General features: G+C 47.1%; 1 protein-coding gene across 1 annotated transcript in view; it reads left to right on the forward strand.

The window, feature by feature from the left end:
- LOC138292721 (guanylyl cyclase C-like) overlaps positions 1–27,279 on the forward strand; it is a 453,160-nt gene that overhangs the window by 254,688 nt on the left and 171,193 nt on the right. The window contains exons 12-13 of the mRNA XM_069231453.1: positions 6,400–6,505; positions 13,306–13,368. Of these exons, the coding sequence (XP_069087554.1) occupies positions 6,400–6,505; positions 13,306–13,368 (169 nt within the window). The remainder of the gene's footprint in view (positions 1–6,399; positions 6,506–13,305; positions 13,369–27,279) is intronic.

Genomic DNA, 27,279 nt, shown 5'->3' on the forward strand with positions numbered 1-27,279 from the left:
TTTGCAAATGTAAAAAGCCCTTTCAGAATGTATCAAAGGCATTCTGAATGCAATTTTAAGGAATCGCGACCCTGCTTAGAGTGGGCATTAAGGAATCGCTATTACCACCAAGTTGAACTTGGTGGTAAGCATGTGCAAATTTTAAAAATGCATTTAAAATGCATTTTTAAAATTTACATGTAAAGAACACATGCCCTTTTGGCATGTGTGCAACTTACATGTTGTTAAAAAATGTTTTGGGGTGCAGCAGAGGTGGCCTTAGGCCCCCAGCACCCTGGACTTTGCATTTTCCAAAATTGCGAATTCCAGTTAGGAATTCGCAATTTGGGACATGCAAAATATTCGCAAATATGGGCAGACAGGCCCATAGATGCAAATGGGGGCCGGTATCGCAGTTTGCGATTCGGTAATAGCATTTGCGATTTTTAAGAAATCGCTATTACCGAATCGCAAATATGATACATTGCATTTTGCAAATCAGAAATAGCGATTTCTTAAAAATCGCTATTTCCGATTCGCAAAAGGCTTTTTTCATACATCTGGCCCTATGTTCCCACAATTCTCTTTAGATGTTCTCAACTGATAGCAGTGTGACACTCTGTGCAGCTTAACTGACCAGTACCAGCATGACACACAATGACGTCAGCCACACTCTTTTCACACAAATCTAATGCAAAATTTTATAAACCAACAACATGTCTGCTCACTACAGTATAGGGTAACCAAACACTTCAAAGCAGTATGGAGCTACATATTTTAACTATGCTTTCGCAATTACACAACAAATGAGACCTGACTGGCAAATCTCACTCCGGTTGATGCACTTTCTCCATGCGCACTCAAGATTCACTTAATGCCAACCCACCCAAATTGACTCAAGGAATACTATTGGCACTGTCAATGACGTCTCACGACAAGCACCTTACACTGCAGACAGTAAATTAACCAAGTGTATTCTACTCTTGTGCGGTATGCCGGGATCTTAGGCCATGGTGGACCCAACAGCAGCTGCTTAACATTAAGCAACATAACCACACAAGTGCAGAACCTCCTCAAAACACTTCACAATATCACACTTTGACACAATCTTTAGCCAAAGCAATGAAGGGACAAACCTAATTAATACTCACACATTTGTTGCAAAGGAATCACGCTGGAACTTCATCAATCTTCGGAACAAAGCATGGGTCAAAAATGTTGGGGTGGGCAATTCACATTACAAAAGTTTAAGGGCTCTCTAACACTATGGGCCTGATTACAACCTTGGCGGATGGAATACTCAGTCACAAATGTGACTGATATCCCGCCCGCCGTTTTACAAGTTTCATAGGATATAATGGAACTTGTAATACAGTGGACGGGATATCCGTCATGTTTGTGACATAGTATCTCATCCGCCAAGGTCGTAATCAGGCCCTATGTCTAACTTGTCCTCCCCCCTCGTGGGAGAAACCATCCCTCTGCAACCAGATTTGGTAAAGCATTTCTTTCCTAAGGTTATGCTTTAAATGAGGTCAATCAATCTTTTCACCCAGCATGAAGGGGTGGAGAACTAGTTCAACCAGCATCCCTTCAAACAACACAATTTAAATTGACAGTATGACAACATGTGGCCACACAAGGGAAAATCCAGTCTGGCATAGATTTAAGGGGTTTTATTACAAGATCAGACTTAAAATCATGTAGACAATTCACAAAACAAAGTTATAAAGGTACAGAATTACCATGGGTTGACCAAGGGGACAGAAAAGATTTAAGCAGACTAACATCAAAAGGACTAAACATTCAACTATGAAAATACAAAACATCAACAAGATAATCTGATGGGTGGAAAACAAAAATTGTTCAGTTCTTTTCAGCATTAGGGCAATTTAAAGCATGCTAAGGGGCATATTTATACACTGCTTGCACCGAATTAGCGTTATTTTTTTTACTCTAATTTGGTGCAAAACTAACTCCATATTTATCCTTTGGCCCGAGACTCGTCCTGCACCAAATTTATGGAGTTAAAGTCATTTTTTGGACGTGGAAACCCACCTTGCCTTAATGAGATGGAAGGTAGGTATTCACGTGCAAAAAATGACTCTATGGCCTTAACGGCATATTTATACACCCATGCAAAAATGGTACATGGGAGGAAGGAGGGGTCAAAAAATGGAGCAAAGCTTGCTTTGCCCCATTTTGTAACGCCTGGCTCAGGACAGGCGCTAGGGGACCTGTGGGCCTATTTCCATGGTGGAACACCATGGAATAGGCCCACAGGTGCCCTCCCCAGGACCCAGGGACACCCCCACCCACACCTGAGTGCCACGGAGGATGGGGGACCCCATATCATGTGAGTACAGGTAAGTATTTTATTTTATTTTTTAAAGTGCCATAGGGGGGACTGAAATGGGCCCTCATACATGGCACAGGGTGTAATGACCATGGGAAGGCGTCAGCATGACAGAAGATCAGTTGAGAGTCTTCTTCTCAGGATCGGGAGAAAAAGTTCTAAGCCTCAGCAAAGCACTGTGAAGAAGGGGTAAAGGTAGAGAAGTCTCTACCTCTCAAAGTCCAAGGGGATCCAGCAAGAGAGAAAGCCGACTGCCCCAAAGTCCAACTGAAGAATGGTATATTAAAGTCCATAGTGGAAGATGATTTGCTCGTCCATCATGCTACATGAGTCAGAAGGTGTAATTGTCCAATATAAGTTCACGACACAACATGAAACGGCAACATCAGTGAAGATTCCCATTACCAACATGCGCAAGGCATCCATCTTAGATAATCTGTATGGGTTGAAACAAATGTAGACATTTCACTTCCACAGTTCCTGAATGTACTGAGCTCAAGGTTAATTTCTCAGGCTCACTATGTGTAAAAGAATAGGACATCTATTACCGAGCTAACATTTCATGGGAATGAAATCTGAAAGAAAGCAGTGGTGTGGCCTCCACATTACGACTGTGGCGGAACCGCCATGGTCCCACCGCCGGCACCGCCAGTCGACAGCCTGGTAGTGCCGGCAGTTTAAATCCTCCAGGGCAGCAGATTAGGAGTCCCCTCTCCGCCGGCTTTTGCATGGCGGTCCCACCGCCATGCAAAGGCTGGTGGAGACAGGGTGCAGGGGGCGCCCATGGGGGCCCCTGCACTTCCTATGCACTTGCCATGGGCAGTGCAGGGTCCCACATGGACAGCCCTGTTGCGCTTTTCACTGCCCTAATTACGGACAGTGAAAAGCACGACGGGTGCTGTTGCACTCGACGCACCGCAACATTGCCACCGGCTCGATTACGAGCCGGCATCAATGTTCTGGTGAGTTTTTCACTGGGCCAACGCGTGGAAACGCTGTTTCCGCCTGCTGGCCCAGTGCAAAACTCAAAATAGGGCCAGAGGGCGGAAAACCGGAGTGGCTGTTTTCCATCCTAAAGAGTTTGGCGGGTGGCATCGGCCGCCTGCCACACTCAAAATGAGTCGCAAGGTGTTATTAGAATAAAGTTCATGTTCCTGCACACTTCGGCCCGTATTTATACTCCGTTTGCGCCGAATTAGCGTCGTTTTTTTCGACGCAAATTCGGCGCAAAACTAACGCCATATTTATACTTTGGCGTTAGATGCGTCTAGCGCCAAAGTATGGGCAAAAAGCGTCATTTTTTTCCGTGAACGCCTTCCTTGCGTTAATGAGATGCAAGGAAGGCGTTCCCGTCTAAAAAAATGACGGCGACGCAAATGCATCGTATTTATACTCCCGGGCAAAAATCACGCCCGGGAGTTGGCGGGTCAAAAAACCCCGCATTTGCGCCACTATTTAACGCCTGGGTCAGGGTAGGCGTTAAGGGGCCTGTGGGCTCAAAATGAGCCCACAGGTGCCCTCCCCTGTCCCCAGGGACACCCTCTGCCACCCTTGCCCACCCCAGGAGGACACCCAAGGATGGAGGGACCCATCCCAGGGACATTCAGGTAAGTTCAGGTAAGTATAATTTTTAATTTTTTAAATTTTTTTTGGGTGGCATAGGGGGGCCTTATTTGTGCCCCCCTATATGCCACTATGCCCAATGACCATGCCCAGGGGACATAAGTCCCCTGGGCATGGCCATTGGGCAAGGGGGCATGACTCCTGTCTTTACTAAGACAGGAGTCATTTAAATGGCGTCTGGGCGTCGAAAAAAATGGCGCAAATCGGGTTGAGGCGATTTTTTTGCCTCAACCTGACTTGCCCCATTTTAAGACGCCCTAACGCCATTTTCCCCCTACGCCGGCGCTGCCTGGTCTACGTGTTTTTTTTCCACGCACACCAGGCAGCGCCGGTCTGCTAGCGCCGGCTAACGCCATTCCATAAATACGGCGCCCGCATGGCGCTTCAGAATGGCGTTAGACGGCGCTAAATTTTTTGACGCTAAACTGCGTTAGCGCAGTTTAGCGTCAAAAAGTATAAATATGGGCCTTCATGTATCAGTGTCAATGAAGAAACTTCATAGGTGGCTGATTCAGAAAGGCATGTAAGAGTATATAAAAGAGTACAGCCATAGTACTCTTGTACATAATCTTACATACCTTTCTAAATTGAACCAAAAAAAACAACTAAAATGGAATTATTCAGAGAATGGACTGCACCCTCTTTGCACTTTTACTAATAGGGAGTTGGATGTTTCTTGGCTAATTCACATAGACATGTAAGTGTACATAAAAGAGTACTGCTTCATTACTACTTCCCTTACTCATAAATGCTTTTTAGAATCAACCCCATTGTTTTTGTTTATTTATACATTGCATGCCATAAATATTGTGAAACGCAGAGGTGGCCAGAAATTTTAAGAGGGAGGGGCCGGAAGAATGGGTAGGTTACACCTGCACACAGAACACCTCACTCACACCCATTCACACTCACACACTCATTCACAACACTCACTAACAAATACACATACATGCATGCACCAAACATTAAAAAAATAAAACTTACCTTAGCAGCTCCGACAGGGTAGCCTCGGTGGTCCCAAGGGGGTTGGGACTGCTGCGTTCCCTCATTGGCTAACCTAAGGATAGCCAATAAGGGAAGGCAGCAGTTGCAAGCATTGGAGGTCCCAGAAGGGTTGGGACTGCTGCCTTAAATCACTGGCTGGCCTAAGGTCAGCCAACGAAGGAAGGCAGCAGTCCCAACTTGTCACAGAGTGGGATAGGATCATTGAGACTGCTGACCCCACACCACTCTGTGACAAGGTGTCACTGATTGACACTCAGCTGTGGGTGCTTCAGGGCTTAAAACTGAAGCGCCCAATTCTGAAGCAATTGGTGACATTCCCATTGGAAGGGGGGACAGAAGGTACCTTTGCTAGGCTGAAAAGGTCACGCCTACAGGGCTGTGACTTCTTCACCCAGCAAAGTTCAGCTCAGGCAGCCAGGAGTCTGCGCATTTAGGGGCATATTTATGCTTTTTGGTGCAAAACTGCACTAAAGCAGTTTTGCATTAAAAGGTTTAGCACTGGCTAGCGCCATTCCTGAGCACCAGTCAGGCACCATATTTATGGTATGGTGCAAGCCGGTGCAAAGGGTAGGCTAGCGTAAAAAAAAATTACCTTTGCTGGGTGGGGCAGCAGTATAGAAGAAGGGGGTTTTGCACCAAAAAATTGCGTTAGGCAGGTTTGAGTTAAAAAAAAAAAGACTCTCACCAGCCTAGTGTCATTTTCTGATGCAAAACCATCCATACCACATGACTCCTGTCTTAGAAGGAGTCATGCCCACCACCCCAATGGCCAGCACAGGTGACCAGCGTTCCCTGGGCATGGCCATTGCACCTAGTGCCATGTAGGGGGGTCCCATTTCAGGGCCCCCAATGGCACTTTAAAAAAAAAATACATAACTGTCCTTTCTTATACTTACCTAGGATGGGGTCCCCTATCCTCTGCTGTCCCTCTGGTGTGGGTTGGGGTGTCCCTGGGGCCTTTGGAGGGCACCTGTGGCCTTATTCCATGGTGTTCCACCATGGAAGTAGGCCCACAGGTCCCCTAACGCCAGCCCTAACCCAGGCGTTAAATAATGTTGCAAAGCAAGCTTTGCACCATTATTTGACCCCTCCTCCCCTGTTCGTGATTTTAGAACGGGGGGATAAATATGGTGCTAAGGCCATAGAGTCATTTTTTGCACGAGAACGCCTACTTTGCATCTCATTGACGCAAAGTAGGTTTCCACGTCCAGAAAATGACTTTAACTCCATAAATTTAGCGCAAGACTGGTCTACCCCGCCAAAGTATAAATATGGAGTTAGTTTTGCACTGAATTTGCACACAGAAATGATGCAAATTTGGCGCAAAACAAGTATAAATATGCCCCTTACTCTCTTACCAGAGTAGTCAGGAAGCAGACATGTTGGCCCTCCCTGTACCCTCCCAGTGACACCCATTTTCTTTTTCTTGGAGACAGAAAGTACCGCAGGGACAATGAGCTGCGCCTCAAGAAGTGGACCCACATCCCAAGTGATAGGATCTTCCCACTGGACACCAATGAGACCAGCCACATCAGCCTTAAGGTATGTCTGGGTGAACCTATAGCTTGGTCCACAGCAAGACCAATCAAAATGAAGCAGCCTCTGGGTGGGTCCTACCAGGCATACAAAGCAGTAAAATGTCTAGACATATCAAAATGTTTGCATCGTTGAGGACTAATGCACATTGGGGCATATTTATACTTTTTGTGCAAAACTGCACTAATGCAGTTTTGCACCAAAATGTTTATCACCTGCTTGCGTCATTCCTGAGCACCAGCCGGCACCATATTTATGGAATGGTGCAAGCCGGTGCAAAAGGTTGGATAGCATAAAGCTGTGTGGGGCTGGCGGTATGGGAGAAGGGGGTTTTGCACCAAAAAATTACGTTAGGCTGGTTAGAGTAAAAAAAAGATGACTCTAACCACTCTAGCATAATTTTCTGACTCAAAACCATCCATACCACATGACTCCTGTCTTAGAAAAGACAGGAGTCATGCCCACCAACCCAATGGCCAGCACAGGGGACCATTGTCCCCTGGGCATGGCCATTGCACCCTGTGCCATGCAGGGGGCCCCAAGTTGGGCCTCCGATGGCACTTTAATTACAAATAAAAAATTACTTACCTATACTTACCCTATTTATCTGGGATGGGGTCCCCCATCCTCCGGTGTCCCTCTGGTGTGGGTGAGAGTATTCCTGGGGCTTGAGGAGGGCACCTGTGGAGCCATTCCATGGTGTTTAACCATGGAAATGGGTCCACACGTCCCCTAATGTCTGGTCTGACCCAGGCATTAAATAATGGTGCAAAGCAAACTTTGCACCATTATTTAGCCCCTCCTCCCACCCGTGTGTCATTTTAGCACGGAGGAATTAATATGGGGCTATGGGGTTAGCACCATTTTTTAGATGGGAACACCTACCATGCATCTCATTGACGCAAGGTAGGTTCACGCATCTAAAAAATGGTGCAAACGCCAATATTTTGCATTAGACGTGTCTAACATCAAAATTTAAGTATGGAGTTAGTTTCGCGCTGAATTTGCGTAGCAAAAATAATGCAAATTTGGCAGAAATGGAGTATAAATATGCCCCTTAATGAGTATTCCCGAACTGAGGGGCAGATTTATTGAAAGTGACACTGCACTTAGTGCAGCGTCACTTTCCCTGCGCCCCTTAGCACCCCCCTACCGCCACCATGTGTGTGCCGTTTTTAAAATACGGCGCACCATGGCGCAGGGTAGGGGGCTTTAGTGTCATTTTTTATGAAGCTATTGATGTACTCTACAGGAGTAGCACCAAAATATTGGTGCTACTCCTGCAGAGTACATAGGGGCCCTTTCTGAAGAATGAAAGCCTCCTTTTAACACCTGCTCTTGAGCAAGCGTTAAAAGTACTATAATAAATGGCACAAGGAAATCTCTTAGATTTACATTTTTGTTGATTTTGAACATGTCCCTAGATCTCAATTATGATCAAAATTGTAATCATGGTCTACTGCAGTGAAATTACTAAGGGCAACATAACTCTTATTCTCTGATACCTGAATAAGGATAAAATTAGGTGATGGTACTTATGTAACCCGGAAAGTCCATACAACAGTTGGGCTCAAATACAAGACTGTTCCTAGGCCCCCTTGATATTCAACCCTTTGATAGTCAACCTTTATATATTCACTATCCGCCAAAACTGGGAGAAAAGCTACTGTCTAACCTCTTGCACGTGGATGATGTGGTTATGGTAAGTAAAACTAAAGTGGGCCTCTAGCAACTAATCAATAAGTTAGATGAATATACTAGGTCAAATGGATTGGAAGTGAACTTGGCAAAAGCCTAAGTTGTTATTTATGGTGAAAGAGCCAACAAAAAAGGGGCCTGGCACTGGAGAAATGAGAGCCTTGATAAAGTAACAGAGTATAAGTACTTAGGAGTTTGGAGCGATGCAAGAGGTAACCTGACACTGCAAAAGAATCAATCAGAAATATAGCCCAGGCCCTACAATGTGTTTTTATAACCACCTCAAAACATCTATGGACATCCAGCTTAGATCCAATCCTTCAGGTCATAAAGGCAAGCTATTGCCATCAATAACAAAAAGGAGTAAAACCTTGGTGGGGAAGGATGCAGGCCTTTTGAATGGTTTGGTTGTCAAAATATACAAATCTTTGTTTCGCCTTCCAAGGATGGCCCCCCAGCACAAGTGCACCAAGAGTTTGGCCTGTTAAATCAAGTAATAGCCACACAACAAGTATTTCTTACATTGTACCATAAATTAAAATCTTCTAGGCTTGGCGCCCTGGATAATTTTAACTGGCAAAAAATCAGAAATGTCCTTAGATACTTTCCAGGCAACGGATCTGTGGAATCAGCAAAAAGCTCAGGCAATGCTTGAAAAATGTTTTTCCATCAGTGCACACAAGGTCAACAAATTAGAAGATAAGAGCATGTTAGCACAGCCAAGGCATGCCTGATGGTGATAAACGCACCAATTACCAGTAATCATTATTGCTTTGTAAATCATTTCTCATACCAGTACTACTAAAAGAGGAATGCCAACCTCCAACTTGTAACCATGTGACCTAGCTAAAACATGAAACCGACAATCTTCTGCTGCCTATCTGCCTCTCTCTCATCAGACTCCTCTACAAACTGATTGTTCCCTGATCCAGTACCAACTTAAGTACAGCATAAAGCAGAGAATTCCACATCTACCACTCATCGATTATTGACATATTGTAATGTGTATCCTTGAAGCTACAGTATGCATGGGAATATTAGAGTATGTGTGGCAATGTCTCATTGTATTTTGATGCCACTTACTGACTCATTGTAATGCTGTCCTTTATGATGGCAGTAGGTGTGGGAATAGTAATGTCTGCCTGACAAAATCAACACAGCACTTTAACACCCCCTTATTAAAACTTATTAAAACTACTGTAATGTGCACTTTGAGTTGCAGCATTTGCGAGGATGCTGAAATCTACAAGACTTGTTCACCAGAGGACCTGAGCTTGTATTATGCCACCTTTTTAGTGTGCAGCCTTGGAGCTCCCTGGCCATCGTGTATACTCATTATGCCTATCCTTTTTCCATGCCATGCAGCCAATCTATATTGCATAGTCACAGGGCCTTTTCCTTCTGACATGAGGACATGAGTCATTGTAGCAGGCTGATCCTCAGGAGCATCAGGGGCAGATTTATTTTAAGGGTTGTGTCACTTTTGCACCATGCAGTGAGGTGCCATGGCGACGCAACCCTTAAGTGTGATTTATCAAGCCACACAAGGCCACCATGTGTGACCCTGAGTGGCTTGATAAATCCAGAGTAATGCAACACAGTGCAAATCTCAGGGCTGCGTTACTCTACCCCAGGTAGGCGTTCCATGGTGTTGCATGGGTGTTCCCAAGGAACACCCAGGGATTTTGACACATTCCCAGAGTTATCATAAGCAGCAGAACTGGGAATGCGCAAAAACTGCTACACCTCCCCTGGTGAGGCATAAAAAGGAGAAATATGTTTATTTATCGTCATTTTTTTTCTCTCTCTAAGGCCCTGATTTATCATTTTTACCGCAAACCTGCGTTAGTGCAGGTCTGAGGCAAAAAGTATAGCGCCGGCTAGCACCATTCCTAGACGCCGGCCGGGCGTCATATTTAAGGAATGGCGTTAGCCGGCGCTAAGGCCCTGTTAGCGTCCTTTGAAAGGACACAAATAGGGCCTGGGAGACGTAGAGGGAACCGGGGCTTGTGCGCCATATTATGGCGCTACACTGTTTAGAGGCAAAAAAAGTGTCTCTAAGCAGTGTAGCGCCATTTTCTGGCGCACAAGCCCCATGGACATGGCTCCTGTCTTAGTAAAGACAGGAGCCATGCCCACCACCCCAGTGGCTATACCCAGAGGACGAATGTCCCCTGGGCATGGCCACTAGAGCCAGCTACCGTGCAGGGGGCCCCAAGTCAGGGCCAACCAGCGGCTTTGGTTAGGAAAAAAATAAATACCTACCCGGACTTACCTTCGGATGGGGTGTCCCCGGGGACAGGGAGGGCACCTGTGGGCAATTTCCATGGTCTCTGACCATGGAAATCTGCCTCCAGGTCCCCTTACGCCTGCCCATACCTGGGCGTTAAATAATGGCGCTAAGCAGACTTAGCGCCATTATTTAAGGCCCTCATCCTGGGAGAAAAATAAGGCGCTAGGACCTTTGTGGCATTTTTTGTCCGGGAACGCCTACCTTGCATCTCATTGACACAAGTTAGCTTTCCGCAGGCAAAAAATGTCGTTAACTCCAATATTTTGGCACTAGACATGTCTAGCGGCAAAATGTAAATATGGAGTTAAGTTTGAGCCGGATTTGCGTAAAAAAAAAAAGACTCAAATCTGGAGCAAACAGAGTATAAATATGCCCCTCAGTGTGCTGTATTCTGCAGCACACAAAGAAAAAGGAAAATGCCTCAGGGGATTGTTGTTGTGCAGGAAGGTGCTCTTTCCTGCACAAAAACAATCCTACTTACAATGCAGACATCCTTGCACGATGGTGCAAGAGTGCCTGAGTTGGTACTAGGCAACACATTGCGCACCTTTGCTGGGAAAAGGCAGGAATGTGCTGTACAATGTTAGATATGGTGCATTCATGCCATTTCCTGTCACACAGTGCAGCAAGGTAACTTTTTGATAAATGTGCTCCTTAGTCTGAATCCTAAAGTCTAAATCAGAAAAATCCAAAGTGGGTCCAGGAGTGCCAAATGTGCTATACATTTTCTGGCTATCCACCTGAGATAAATTAATATACAATTAATTTAAATGGAACTTGTTTCAGATCTGGAAGTTCACATGGTACCAACGTGGGTCCCATAATATTGGCTCTCTTCACCCAGTCACCCAGAGAAGAGCCGATATCACATGTTGCTGCAAAAGGTGAGCAGGAAAGCCTTGCTAAGAGAGGGTTTCTATCTCGTGAGTGGTGGCTAGGTGCAGCTGATATCCATCAGGGATTTTGCAACCACCCTAAACATAAGTGGCAGCCTCTGAAGCATTTGTGTGTATTTTGGAGGAAGATAGGAATAGCTATGAGGCAGTGCTTGGCATAAAGGCCCGTCTTTCCCCATTGGCCCTTCCCTCATCCACGGAGAACATTTTTCCACAGTTGGTAGGTCTGGTATTCACATAGACAGTATTTATCCTAGAAATCTTGCATAGATGCGCCTCGTCAACGCATGTTGGATGTACTGTGAGTAATTGACCAACAGAGCAAATCAATCTTATTTATCCAGACTTTCAAGCGAATCCCTTTAAATAGATCCATGGACAGTCCATTTGTGAGCTCTCCATTCGAAGAGTGTACAGGTGATTTACACAGGCATTTAGAGGAACATATTTACAGGCAAGACAGAGGGGCACAGATACTTAGATAAGAACATACTGTTTGTCTGTCATTGCCGTTTCAAATGTGACTGCGATGTACTTCATACCCTTACTTGTAGTTATACAACTAATTGCCATTTATTGGTACTCTGGATGAACAGCAAGTCTGTGACTGAAACTCTTAGCAGTTATTTCATTAATAGTATTTCACTTTACAGCACAGATTTAGGATAACCTATGTGAATGATAAAATATTCTTTACCTTTCTGGCAATGCCAGAAAGTTGTCAGGTGAAACTAACACCCTAGATTTCAGTAATCCAACTCCAAAAAAGCACATTTTAAGTAGTTCCTCAAGAGATTTTTCACTCCTTGCATGAAACAGTTTTCCAAGCAGTTTTCACTCCTTACTTATTGTTGATACAACCTGGACCTAGACTAGTAATTAGGGGCATATTTATACTCTGTTTGCTCTGAATTAGCGTTTTTCAGCGAAAACTTAACTCCATATTTATATTTTGGCCCTAGACATGTCTAGTGCCAAAATATTGGAGTTAAAGTAATTTTTTGCCTGCGGAAAACTACCTTGTGTCAGTGAGATACAAGATAGGCGTTCCTGGGCAAAAAGTGACGATATGGCCTCAGCGCCATATTTATCCCCAGTGCTAAAATCAAGCATGGGGAATGGGGGCCTCAAATAATGGCGCTAAGCTTGCTTAGCGCCATTATTTAACCCCTGGGTCAGGGCAGGCGTTAGGGGACCTGTGGGCTTTTTCCATGGTCAGAGACCATGGAAAGAGCCCACAGGTGCCCTTCTCTAGTCCCAGGAACACACCCACCCACACCAGAGGGACAGCGGAGGATGGAGGACTCCATCCCTGGTAAGTATAGGTGAGTAGAGGCCAGTATTTTCTTGTCTTTTTTGTAGTGCCATAGCGGGGGCCTAACTTGGGTCCCCCTACATGGCATTGGGCGATTGTAGTGGTGGGTATGACTCCTGTCTTAACTAAGACAGGAGTCATGTCCATGAGGTTTTAACCTCAGAAAATTGCACTAGTCTGGTTAGAGGCATTATTTATGCCTCTGCCCATACTATCGTCATCCTGCATTAGCGCAGTTTAGCATCAAAAAGTATAAATCAGGGCCTTAGTGTCCACTAAGGAAACATGTTAAGTCAAACGATTTATTCATCCCTTTCAAGGATACATTATCTACTTTATCCTCCCATAGCCTCATGTGTTTGCAGTATCTTTTTTCACCACCACCCCTCAAATCATAAAAACTACTACAAGAACATTGAATTGTAATAGAGTCACAGTGTGGCAAAATTCAGTAAAATATACTGAAATTGGTGATGCCTCCTAAATGAAAGTCTTGGCACCCAAAATGCCATTTCTTTACGTCTGTATGACAAGCACTAAATAGGTGGGGCATTCCAGGAACCATGTGAAGATAGAAATGCAATAATATGTTCTGTTCTTTTAGATTGATGATGATAAGAGACGAGACACAGCTCAGAGGCTCCGCAGAGGCAAATATGACAAAAAGGTAAGCTAAACTCGCTAGTATTTTGACAGCCAGATCTTACTTCTTGACTATAGGTCTATCTCAAGATTTCTAGCTCTGATCCATGCGTCTTATTATTTCCTTCCTCCTTTTGTGTCTCTAACCCTCATGTGCAACAACATCTGGATCATGAGCAAACACCGATCATATGTGTGTGCCATAACCTAGGACACACTCTCACGGTAATGCAGTCTGTTTAGACTGGGAGGGCTGCACCAAACACTACCCTCGTTAATTTAGGGGGCGACTGCCCTTACCTGAAGTTAAGTGACATAAACATGGTGGTGGCAGCATACCTGCTTTTGTGTTCAGTAGAATGAGTACAATGAACAGACCTTTTTTACCGGTGTCACAGGAGTGGAGCCTACTGGCCTACTTGTGTAAAGTTATGTGGCTCTGTACTTAATTTACACTTGGCCTACATGGATTTTGTGCAGGGCTGGACAGAGCATGGTACTTGTGTGTGCATGCTGGCAGAGTGTATCATACTTGCATGTGAGTGCTGAGTTGCATGTGTATGCCTGTGGATAGTACATAACATGGGGGTCTGTGGGTTCCATTTTGTAAATACAGGGTATGCAGAGGATGGAGCGGTGAGGACTGCAACCCCTAGAAAGGAGAAGCGTATTACTGACATTCCTGAGGGTGTGGTGGAACACACACACTCAAGGGAGATGAGTGAAGCATCCTCTGTGTTCTCTTTGATTTAGGAAGAGTTACTGGTTATTGGGGTCCTGGCTCATTGTCAGATAGTGGGACTGATGCGGTGGTTACTACCAGTGATTCTATTAGAGAAGAAGGCTTACTACTTTGAACCTTTTTGTTGCATATCTCAGTCGAGGCTGACAGCCAGGTCTGAGCTCCCTTGGCCTGTGTTGTGGGCCACTCAGAACTGGAGACTCTGTTGCTTGGCAGACTGTCCCTTTGACAAAGGGCAGTGAAGATGAGAGAGTACTCCCAATGAGCTGATACCCCAACATGAATTTCAAAGGGCAGACACAAAATCATAGATGTGGCTGGTTTGGACTTTAAAGGTAAGAGCATGTGCCCTATACTTGTGGGTTATTACCCGTGCTGCCAGGAATGGGACGGCAGTGTATTTGGTGCATCTGGAAGACCCTTCCTTATAGAATGTGAAATAACCGCCCATACTAGAAGGGACAAGGGACTCTGGGATTTCACCCAGAAGAACTCTAGCACACTGACCTTAAAAAGGATGTGTGGATTATTTAGTGTGTCATACATGCTTTGTATGTTTACATTAAATACTCAGTTTTTTATAAACACTTGTATTTGCTACCTCCTTATGAGAAACCCTCATCTGCTGAATCAACTCTATCACTGAGAGTCATGTCCTGGACAGGGTAGTACATGTCCCAGATATTCGGGGCCCATAGTAGGTAAAGTCCAAAGACATTAGCAGTAAAAGGCCTCAACCCCCACAGTTGGGCCCATTAGATTCTGCTTGCCCCTTGGCAATCTGAAAAGAGTTCTGGCATGCACTATGCCACCTAAAGGTGGTTTCTGAGTCCTGGCAGTCTGATAAATTTTGAGAAGTGTGACTGGATAATTAAGGCTTGCCGGCAGAAGTATGTAGTGAATGTCCTTCTGAAGAGCTTTTCCACTTTCAGAGGAGCACAGCCCAGCGTACAGGAAGTTCAATTATTTAGCTCCTCAGAGTGTCAGTGTTTCCTCACGTGGTCATTTTAGAGTTCAGTGGACTCCCCGACTGCCATATTCCTGATTCATCCACTTTATTTAGAGGTGGACAGTGACAGCTTTCCAGTATCAGAGCCTCAGTTGGACCTGCTGTTTCAAACCTTTGACTGACGGGCTGTCCACCACAGGGTTGTTGGTCAATGTATGTCAGAAGGTTCACTATGTTAGGATGGTCTTTCTGACATACATGTTTTCTATTTATACCCAAAACAGGAAACAATAAAATGGCTCACAACATGCTTGAAAAAAACTCGTAGCACCACAGCATTATTTGTAATTTGTATTCTATAGTGCAGTCAGTGCCAGGAAAATGTGAGTTCTTAAAATTACCTCCAAGGTGAGATTGCCAGCTTTTATTTTTTTCCTTCTATGTTTTTTGTCCTCATATCACCACCGATATGCACCAGCCAAGTTTCCAATGCCCCTCATGCTCAAAATCAGCCTCATCTTCAATCAAGTTTACTGGGCTACACTGAAAGGTCGCAGCCTCCCCAACCTTACTGATTTGAGAGGGTGTATTCATCAAACTAAATAATATATCATATCTTCAACAGTTCCCAAAAACCTCCTTCTTCGTTCCCATTATTCCTATTCTTATCTATTACCTTGAAGAAAACCACTGATTTCTTCCAGGTTTGCCAGGTAGGGGCAGAGGCTTGAGTCCAAATCTTACATATTTCCCTTCTTGTGATCAAAATTAGATAAAATATCATATTTCTATGATTTACATGGGAAAAGAGGCCTCCTGCATTCTACTGCACTATCCCAAACATGATTAAAGCGGTGCTTACATCCATGGTGGTTCCCAAAGAGTCATTTTTGCCATATTTTTCGGGGGTCCAGTAGACTCTATGGAGGGTAAAAAAGTGATTTTTCCTAAGTGGAGCAGATTTGCGAACTGGTGCAAAAAAACAGTGAAAACACACTTCCTGGTACTGTTTGATGACATCAGAACCAGGAAGTACCCCCCATGGAACTGGGAGGAGTCTACCCAGCACAGACAGCAGAGGCACACCCAGCTGAGAGGAGCAACTGCAGCCATGCCAACTCAGACAACGGAGACAACCACTGCAGGGAGGAAGAGAAAACTGAAATTCTCTGATAAGGAGCTGGAGGTCCTGACTGAGGAGTGCTGCCTGCACCATGAGGTCCTGTTTGGCAAGGCAGCAATGAGTGTCCCTGACACACAGAAAAAGAAGATCTGGCTGAACATTCAGAGCAAGACCAATGCGATTGGAGTTAGCCATCGCACCATCAATGAGGTCCGCAAAAGGTGGTACGACCTCAGGTCCAGAACCAAAGAAAGGGTGGCAGAGCAGATGAGGGCGGCAGACGGAACAGGTGGAGGACCATCCACAGTACCACCTCCTACAGCCATAGGGAGCATGGTGGAGACCACACTGGAGCCAGAGGCTGTGGTAGGAATTGGGGACCTAGACAGTTCAGCACCGGGAACCTCCAAAAGTAAGTAGCAAATCTTACTTATTTACACCATTCAATGCACCATGCACACAACCACAGTACACAAAAGCATGCATAATCCAAATTTGTTCCATGACTATATTGCAACCTAAAGGACAAAGCATTATGGGCAATGTAGTACAGTAGTCCAACTTTTGAGGAATATTTATTTTGATACACCACACATCAGAGAGGCACTTACAGTGTATCCCCAGTGTCCCAAAGGTCTCCCTCAAGTACCCACCGATGACCCTAGTGTGCAGGGAGATGAAAATGCCACCATCACATCAGACGTGGAGGCCAGCATATCTGCAGGGGAGTGCATAACCACACCAATTGTCCACCATGCAAGTGAGACCACCAAAGAGACAGATGTGGACACGGAGACAGGAAACCTGCCAACGGGGCCACAGATGGGTGTTAGTCGGCCACTTAGAACAGCTGGGTCTGGGCATAGACAACATCATCAAACACAGGCTGCAGGTGAGGAGTATGTCACAGGTGAACAATTCCTTGGACTAGAGGCATCCCTAGTGAGCAGTCACCGCCTACAAAGTAAACAAATGCGGTTGATGAACCGTAACCTGCACAGACTGCAACAGACCCTCACACAGGGATTTGCTAATGTTGACACACATTTTACAAACATGAACAACAACATGGTAAACCTCACCACCGCCATCAATGACCATTGCAGGGAAATGGTAGCGGATAGTGCCCATGCAACGCGTAGAGAGCGCAACACTGCTGCACGTATGGACCAGCTCAGTCAGTCGATTGGCCACCTCGCAACCACAACTGCCTGCCTGTCAGGACGCACTGTTAAGCTACAGGTGGAATTCAGCCGTTTTGTTGGAGATATGACAAGGTGCTCAGGGCGTATCAGTCATGCAGTGGACATCATACAGACCTCCCAGGCAGCAAGGGGCATGTATGAGACCATTCAGGACAGTGAGGACATCTCAAGCGTGAGCAGCGTTTCTGCCTCAGATGCACGCATTATGCGGAGTAGCAGTGCCTGCCAGACATCAGGGGACCAACCAGGAATGGGCCATGGTGGGCGTAGACGCAGGAGGGTGTGATGTGGCTTACCTGGGATTCGCCTGAGGCACATGATGTTAATGTGTCAGACGTTGTTATAGTTTACTTTTTTACTGCTAGCTAAACATCAACAGTTCAATACTACACTCCTGACATTAAAGGAATATTTTTTGTTGCACAACCTGGCTATGTGTGTCTTACATTAGTGAGTGCTGTATCGGTTGCCACGTACCTGCCAAAGTAGTGAGTTGCAATGTGGTCCTGTCTCCGTCTGCCCTCCAGTGCCATGCTACCATCCCCAAGCTGTCGTTGTGGTGGCTCTTGCTCCTCATCCTCCGAATCTGTGTCATCTAGGGTGAGATGTAGCCCACGTCTGGTTGCTATTGTTATGTAGGAATGTTCATGTCGCCACAATCTTGCATGCAGTCTCTGGGGCATACTGGAGTGCCCCTCCACTTTTGTGCAGGCATCGAAAACGTGACTTTAACATGCCAAATGTCCTCTCAATGACGGTTCTGGTGTGCCGATGTCCAATGTTGGAGCTCCTCTCTTTCTGATTGGTAGGTGTTAGGGATGGGGTGAGTATCCATGGCCTCAGAGCATATGCACTGTCACCTGTGGACCAAAACAGCAGATATGAGCATGGCTTCACATGGTTATGCAGTGACTTGTATTCATTACTTCGGTGTGTACTACACAGTACCTAATAAATATCCTTCACCAAACTCCCCTCGTTCTAGGTGTTGGTGTATCCCACTGTGCCTGAATATGTACGCATCGTGTATGCTCCCTGGAAATATTGCCACTATATCAGTTATGACATTATGGGCATCACATACCACCTGGATGTTGAGTGAGTGAGTACATTTCCTATTGCAGAACACATATTCCAGATTAGCAGGTGGGCAAATGGGTATGTGTCCAGTCCACACACCCTATTACATGGGGAATGTTTGCAAATCTGTAGAAGTCCAATTTGGTGTTGTGTATTTCCTCCTCATTCCTGGGTAGGTATACGTATTTGGTCGTGCGTGAGTAAGGCATCTAAGAACCGTCTAAAAAATCATGACAGGGCACTTTGAGACACCCCACCAGCAACTACAATCACACCCTGCACTTTTTGCAAGGTCGCAAATAGCGCTGCAACAAATTTGTGAGTCGCAAAACGTATGTACATGTACCCCCAAATGCCTTGGCTGCGTCCACGGTCACAACCACTACTGGGGTCCCTAAAGTTGTGGCAAAATCTATTGAGCCTAACAGGGTATGATTAAGTTCTGTCATGTTTCTCGCCGGCAAAAATCCCTTTTGATCCTGATGTATCCGGTACCCCATCACTTTCTTCAAACGAGCTGCTAGGATACTTGTTAGACCTGACAGCCCTAGGGTGGTCACCCCCAACTTTTTGCCTGCCTCCCTCCACTTTTTTGACACTGTTTTTTTTGCTGGTTTTAGGACTCTGCACATTTACTACTGCTAACCAGTGCTAAAGTTCATATGCTCTCTTCCGTAAAACATGGAGACATTGGCTCATACCCAATTGGCATATTTAATTTACTTGTAAGTCCCTAGTTAAGTGCACTGCATGTGCCCATGGCCTATAAATTAAATGCTACTAGTGGGGCTGCAGCACTGATCGTGCCACCCACAGATGGAGCACCTTAATCATGTCTCAGACCTGCTATTGCAAGGCCTGTGTGTGCAGTTTCACTGCCACTTCGATTTGGCATGTAAAAGTACTTGCTAAGCCTTGAATTCCCCTTTTTCTACGTATAAGTTACCCCTAAGGTAGGCCCTAGGTAACCCATAGGGCAGGGTGCTGTGTAGGTAAAAGGCAGGACATATACCTGTGTGGTTTTATATGTCCTGGTAGTGGAAAATTCCTAAATTTGTTTTCCACTGCTGTGAGGCCTGCTCCTTTCATTAGGGCTACCCTCATATATTGTTTGAGTGGTAGATTCTAATCAGAAAGGGGTAGACAGGTCATATTTAGTGTTGCCAGAATGGTAATACAACATCCTGCTGACTGGTGAGGTTGGATTTTATATTACTATTTTAGAACTGCCACTCTTAGAAAATGAGCATTTCTCTGCACTTAAAATCCTTCAGTGCCTTACAGCCTGTCTCCAATCCACGTCCGGGCTGGGCTGGTTGACACCTCCCTTGTGCATTTCACCCAGACAACCTCAAACACAGGATGCTCAGTCACACCTCCACATCTGCATACTGAATGCGTCTTCCAGGGCTGGAAGGGTAGAGCGCCTGACAGTTACATTTCAAAGGACAGTGGACTGGCCTCACACAGAGGATTGCCAAACCCCCTACTTGGACCCTGGCAGACAGGGTTGTACTGAAAGGGGACCTTGTGCACTTCAAAACCACTCTTTGAAGTGTCCCCCACTTCAAAAGCACTTTTGGGTATGTAAACTGGGTCCCTGACCCTACCAAATCAGACACTTCTTGGGACAGACACTGTGCACCAGAATCTTCAACCTGCCAAGAGAAGCTGCCCGGCTGCCCAAAGGACTCACCTGGACCGCTTTGCTGTAAAGGACTGCTGCCTTGCTGGCCTCTGGCTCTGCTGAGAAGTGCTCTCCAAGGGCTTGGATTGAGCTTGCCTCCTGTTTCCTGAAGTCTCTACAAAGAAACTCCTTGTGTGGCGAAAATCGATGCACAGCCTCCTGGAATCAATGCACAGCCTGTACGGCGGTGAGAAAATCCCTGCATCACCAAACCTGAACAACCCGAGTGGAGATCGACGCAACACCAATGTTGCGACCAGAACTTCGACGTACAGCCCACCGGATCGACGCAGAGCTGAGCCGGAACAAAGCAGCCCAACTTCCGGCGAATCGATGCTGTGCCAGCCGTGCGGCAGACACTGCGCCGCATCACCCACAGCAAGCCCAGGATCTCCACACATCGTCCCTGGGTGTCAAAAGTCCCCGCATTGAAAAGAGGATTCAAGCCTGCGTGCCGGAATTCAACGCAAAGCCCTTGCCGCGTGGAAAAGAATCCATGCATCATCTGTGTGCTCCCAGAAATCCACACATCCCTACCTTTTTCCACGCATCTCCTCCTCTGTGGTCTTCGTGCGTGTAATTTTGATGCAAACCAGGTACTTTGTGCTTGCAAGAGACAATTGTTGCTTTTAAGAACTAAAGACTCTTCTTATCATTACAACAGTAATATTTAAACTTGTGGTTATCAAATCTTGATCGTTTGGATCTTAATTTAATCAGATAAATATCTTGGGGCATATTTATACTCCGTTTGCGCCGAATTAGCGTCGTTTTATTCGAGGCAAATTCGACGCAAAACTAACTCCATATTTATACTTTGGCGTTAGACGCGTCTAGCGCCAAAGTTCATGGAGTTAGCGTCATTTTTTTGCGTGAACACCTTCCTTGCGTTAATGATATGCAAGGTAGGCGTTCCCGTCTTAAAAAATGACTCCGATGCATATGCGTCGTGTTGGACCTGGCTTTTTGACAGGGACATCCCCAAAATTTTTGCCTCCTTCCTCCTATTTTTTCTGACCTGTTGTTGTTGGCTTTTGACCTCTGAGCACTTTACCACTGCTAACCAGTGCTAAAGTGCATATGCTCTCTGTGTAAATTGTACTATTGATTGGTTTAACCATGATTGACTATTTAATTTACCTGTAAGTCCCCAGTAGAGTGCACTACATGTGCCTAGGGCATGTAGATTAAATGCTACTAGTGGGCCTGCAGCACTGGTTGTGCCACCCACCTCAGTAGCCCCTTAACCTTATCTCAGGCCTGCCATTGCAAGGCCTGTGTGTGCAGTTTCACTGCCACTTCGACTTGGCATTTAAAAGTACTTGCCAAGCCTAGAACTCCCCTTTTTCTACATATAAATCATCCCTAATGTGTGCCCTAGGTAGCCCCTAGAGCAGGGTGCTGTGTAGGTAAAAGGCAGGACATGTACCTGTGTAGTTATATGTCCTGGTAGTGTAAAACTCCTAAATTCGTTTTTACACTACTGTGAGGCCTGCTCCCTTCATAGGCTAACATTGGGGCTGCCCTCATACACTGTTGAAGTGGCAGCTGCTGATCTGAAAGGAGCAGGAAGGTCATATTTAGTATGGCCAGAATGGTAATATAAAATCCTACTGACTGGTGAGGTCGGATTTAATATTACTATTCTAGAAATGCCACTTTTAGAAAGTGAGCATTTCTTTGCACTAAAATCTTGTTGTGCCCTTCAATCCACGTCTGGCTAGGTTTAGTTGACAGCTCCTTGTGCATTCACTCAGACACACCCCAAACACAGGGTACTCAGCCTCACTTGCATACATCTGCATTTTGAATGGGTCTTCCTGGGCTGGGAGGGTGGAGGGCCTGCCCTCACACAAAGGACTGCCACACCCCCTACTGGGACTCTGGCAGACAGGATTGAACTGAAAGGGGGCTTGGTGCATTTCTTAGACTCTCTTTGAAGTCACCCCCACTTCAAAGGCACAACTTAGTATAAAACAGGGCCTTTGCCCTACCTCATCAGACACTTGCTGGAGAAGAAACCTGAACCAGAAACTACATCCTGCCAAGAAGAACTGCCTGGCTGCTCAAAGGACTCACCTGTCTGCTTTCTACAAAGGACTGCTGCCTTGCTGTTGCCCTGCTGCCTTCCTGAACTCTTGTCTGGCTGTGAAAGTGCTCTCCAAGGGCTTGGATAGAGCTTGCCTCCTGTTCCTTGAAGTCTCAGGACCAAAAAGACTTCTTCCTTTCACTTGGACGCTCCGTGCGCCGAAAATTTCGACGCACAGCTTGTTTCGCGGCGAGAAAAACGCCGCACACCGACGCTGATCGACGCGACGTCCTCGGGACGATCGAAACTTCGACACACAACCTCGCAAGGACAACGCCGCCCGACTTTCCAGGAGAAATCGACGCGACGCCTACCGTGAGCGCGAAACTTTGACGCACAGCCTCGCAAGGACAACGCCGCCCGACTTCCAAGGAGAAATCGACGCGACGCCTGCCGTGAGACCAAAATTTCGACGCACGGCCTCGCAAGGACAACGGCGCCCGACTTCCAAGGAGAAATCGACGCGACGGCTACCGTGAGATCGAAACTTCGACGCGCAGCCGGAAAACAAGCAGGAGAATCCACGCACAGACCCGGGACATCTGGTAATCCCTGCGATCCACAGAAAGAGACTGTCTGCGCACCGGAAAACGACGCCCGACTTCCCCGTGTGGAAAAGAACGACGCAAGTCTGTGTGTGCTGAGGAGAAATCGACGCACACACCCTTTTTCCACGCATCTCTTCTCCTGTGGCCCTCTGAGGAGATTTCCCACCAGAAACCAGGTACTTTGTGCTTGAAAGACCGTTTATTGCTTTTTAAAGACTTAAGACACTTAATATCACTTTTCAGTGATATCTTTACAAATTCTAATTGCAACTTTGATCGTTTTGACCTGCAATTACCCAGATAAATATTCTATATTTTTCTAAACACTGTGTGGTGTATTTTTGTGGTGTTATACTATGGTGTTGTATGATTTATTGCACAAATGCTTTACACATTGCCTTCTAAGTTAAGCCTGACTGCTCGTGCCAAGCTACCGGAGGGTGAGCACAGGCTGATTTTGGATTGTGTGTGACTTACCCTGACTAGAGTGAGGGTTCTTGCTTGGACAGAGGGCAACCTGACTGCCAACCAAAAACCCCATTTCTAACATTGGTGATCAGCGGTGAGGATAGGACTTGTGTTTGTGCGGTGACATACAGTAGCTAAGTATTTCACTACCTACCCACAGTTGAAGGTCAACTTGATTTTTCATCTTTTTTTTGGCTTTTGGTTCGCTGATGTCCTCCTGAATATACTATTGATATTTTGGACTTTGGATTTTGGTTCTTGCTGGTAAAATCTTATCAGAATGGGATTGTGTACCTACTCATTCTTTGTTCGTACTGACCACCTCACTAAGGCTGACCTAAGGAAGCTTTGTAGAAAATGGGGCCTTCCTGTAGCAAGGAGATCTACGAAGGCGGAGATGCTACATCACTACATAGTCTGGGGGGAGGAAAGATGGGCAGAGAGAGAGGCAGCAAGAAACCAAATGACTAAGTACCCCTCAGATGAGGAGGAGGACTACTCACATGAGGAGGAAGACTGCTCACATGAGGAGGAGGACTTCTCAGATTTGGACAGTGACCCAGAAATAGATGAATGGCTCCGAAGTCAAAGGCGACAGGAGCAACAATTAGAGGAGTATCTTGCAGAGGTTGAGGCAAAAAGACTCTTAGCCCTGGAAGAAGAAAAGATTGCAGCTCAAGAGCTGAGCTGTAAAGAGCTGAAACTGGAGGCCGAAAGGGCTGAGTCCAGTTCAGATGGTGGCAGCAAAAATCTTGCATCCAGTACTGCTGAAGAAGGGCACAAGCCCAGAGATGTGGTGCCCAACTTGAAGAAGGGAGTTGACACACCCCAGGTGGTTCAAGAGTATGAGGTAGTTCCCGTTATGCACAGGGTCCCTGAGAAGGATTGGGGAACTGGCACAGGGAGTCATATTCCTACTGGGGGAGGGACACTTTACTGACTCTAGCAGAGAGTGACAGAGAAAAGGGTTCCCCCCTGGTGGACGTCCTCGATATAGAGTGTAGAGACATCCCAGAAGAGTATGGGTTGAGTGTCAGGGACAGGCAGATACTGTCTCACCAGTCTCAGGAGGGTGATGTAGAGTGCTTTTCCAAGGCTGAGTTACTGGGTGATTGGGTGAAGGGTACTGTGGTTAATACATGTGAAGGGCAGAGTGATGTAATTGCTGGAGAGCATATGTCTGGTCCTTATTTTCCAGAGCTACGCAAACACCAGGTGGAGTGTGAGTTCTCTGACCCCAGGGAACTTACAATGGAGGCAGACTTTTGGGTGAGTACCAGAGAGTCTGAAGAGGCATTTGGGGGTGCTCCTGAAGGGAGTGGTCTAGGTGGTTCCCGACCAAGTGAGGTGGGAGAGGATTGTAGTGTCCCAGGTTGGTCTCAGAGCCTAACCTGTACCGTAGGGCCACCTTTTGAGGGAAGCCCGCAGTGTCAGAAGAACTTGGGGGGATGACTGTGGACAGCATCCCAACAGTTCTGGTGTCTGGCAGTACCACTCCTAGTGAGGGGGTGCAGAAGTCCAGACATAGGGTTGAGAGGGGGTGGCAGACCCCAGTGGAGGATCTTGAAAGTCAGGGGTCAGCTCTGAGAGCAGAGCCCCCCAGGAATGACCCAGGTGAGACCGTTTCTGGTTTGGGGGAAACCCAGACTCTGCCGGATGGGCAGAGGTCGGGAGACCTGCGCCAACCAGACTCTTGTGTGGCCCTTGGGGACGGTGTGTCCCTTGTGGGGGGTGAAAGTGCCCCCCAGGAAGTCCTGGCATGCCAGGCAAAGATTCAACCTCAGGGTGGTGACTCTGGGTTGGATAACCGGGTTCAGAGGTTAAACTCTGACCTGGTGGGGGGTAGATGTGCCCCCCAGGAAGTCCTGGAATGCCAGGCAATGGTTCAACCTCAGAGTGGTGACTCTGGGTTGGATACCCCGGTTCAGAGGTTAAACTCTGACCGGGTGGGAGGTAGGTGTGCCTCCCAAGAAGTCCTGCTGTGCCAGGCAATTGTCCATCCTCAGGGTGTTGATTCTGGGTTGGATGACCAGGTTCAGAGGTTAAACTCTGACCGGGTGGGAGGTAGGTGTGCCTCCCAAGAAGTCCTGCTGTGCCAGGCAATTGTCCAACCTCAGGGTGTTGACTCTGGGTTGGATGGCCAGGTTCAGAGGTTAAACTCTGACCTGGTGGGGGGTAGGTGTGCCCCCCAGAAAGTCCTGGCGTGCCAGGCAGTTGTCCAACCTCAGGGTGTCGACTCTGGGTTGGATGGCCAGGTTCAGAGGTTAAACTCTGACCTGGTGGGAGGTAGGTGTGCCTCCCAGAAAGTCCTGGGGTGCCAGGCAATTGCCCAACCTCAGGGTGGTGACTCTGGGTTGGCTAACCATGTTCAGAGGTCAAACTCTGACCTGGTGGGGGGTAGGTGTGCCCCCCAGAAAGTCCTGGAGTACCAGGCAATGGTTCAACCTCAGGGTGGTGACCCTGGGTTGGAGAACCAGGCTCAGAGGTTAAACTCTGACCTGGTGGGAGGTAGGTGTGCCTCCCTGAAAGTCCTGGCCTGCCAGGCAATGGTTCAACCTCAGGGTGGTGACTCTGGGTTGGATATCCAGGTGCAGAGGTTAACCTCTGACCTGGTGGGGGGTAGGTGTGCCCCCCAGAAAGCCCTGGTGTACCAGGCAGTTGTCCAACATCAGGGTGGTGACCCTAGGTTGGAGAACCAGGTTCAGAGGTTAAACTCTAACCTGGTGGAGGGTCAGTGTGCCCTCCAGGAAGTCCTGGCGTGCCAGGCGATTGTTCAACTTCAGGGTGGTGACTCTGAGTTGGATGGCCAAGTTCAGAGGTTAAACTCTGACCTGGTGGAGGGTCAGTGTGCCCTCCAGGAAGTCCTGGCGTGCCAGGCAATTGTTCAACTTCAGGGTGGTGACTCTGAGTTGAATGGTCAGGCGCAGAGGTTAAACTCTGACCTGGTGGGGGGTAGGTGTGCCTCCCAGAAAGTCCTGGTTTGCCAGGCAGTGATCCAGTCTGAGGGTACAGACCCTGGGCTGGAAGACCATGTTCAGGGTGTCCCCCCGGACATGGAGGGAGGGGCTACTGGTAACAGTGCCCCTACTATGTTGTCTTCTGAGGAGGCCACTCCTAGTTGGAGGGTGCTGGACCCCAGAAGGGAGGGCAGGGGGAGGGAAGCCTCACCCCGGACCCTAGTCCAACCTGAAGGTACAGACCCCAGGTTGGAGGGCCAGTTGCAGGTTAACAGCCCTGCACTGGTGGAGGAATGGTACAGGGCGACTTCTATAAGCACCCTGACCATGTTGGACTCTGGGGGTACCGCTCCAGGAGGGAGGGTACAGAGCCCCAGAGGGGAGGACCAGGTTCAGGCTGTCATACCTGACCTGGTGGAAGGGAGAGTGGTTAAAGGGTGCCCAGCACCTGGGGCTACCGCCCCCCACTCTCCACAGCCACAGTGGGGGGAGAGCTTTGAGGGGCCTGGGGCCTGGCTCTCATCCCTGGCAACTGTCAGTAACCACTGTGGCTTGCTGTCCGGGTGGACAGAGTTATCCCTGGGGAGGGGACAAGTGTCACACCCCGGGGGTAGAGTGGGCAACACCACTGTGTTGGTCATGGTGGTACTATCCTGCTCCTGGGATACATCTGTGAGCAAAGTAAGGTTAGGTGCTGCACAGATGGGATCCGCAGGTAAGGAGAAAAGTTCCCCATGGGTTGGCTTAGTGGGCCCTGAGAGTATGGACAGAGGGATCCAATTGGAGTAAGGAAGGCGAAGAACGGGAGCATGCCCCTGCTGTTGTGGGCCTGGGTCCTTGTTCTGTCGCCTCAAACAGGGAAGTACATCAGGATAGTGATTGTTCTCCCCTGGCTTTAGGCTGGTAGGGGGTCATGTTGGACCTGGCTTTTTGACAGGGACATCCCCAAACTTTTTGCCTCCTTCCTCCTATTTTTTCTGATCTGTTGTTGTTGGCTTTTGACCTCTGAGCACTTTACCACTGCTAACCAGTGCTAAAGTGCATATGCTCTCTGTGTAAATTGTACTATTGATTGGTTTAACCATGAT

This window comes from Pleurodeles waltl, chromosome 4_2, assembly GCF_031143425.1.
Source record: "Pleurodeles waltl isolate 20211129_DDA chromosome 4_2, aPleWal1.hap1.20221129, whole genome shotgun sequence".
Classification (NCBI taxonomy): domain Eukaryota; kingdom Metazoa; phylum Chordata; class Amphibia; order Caudata; family Salamandridae; genus Pleurodeles; species Pleurodeles waltl.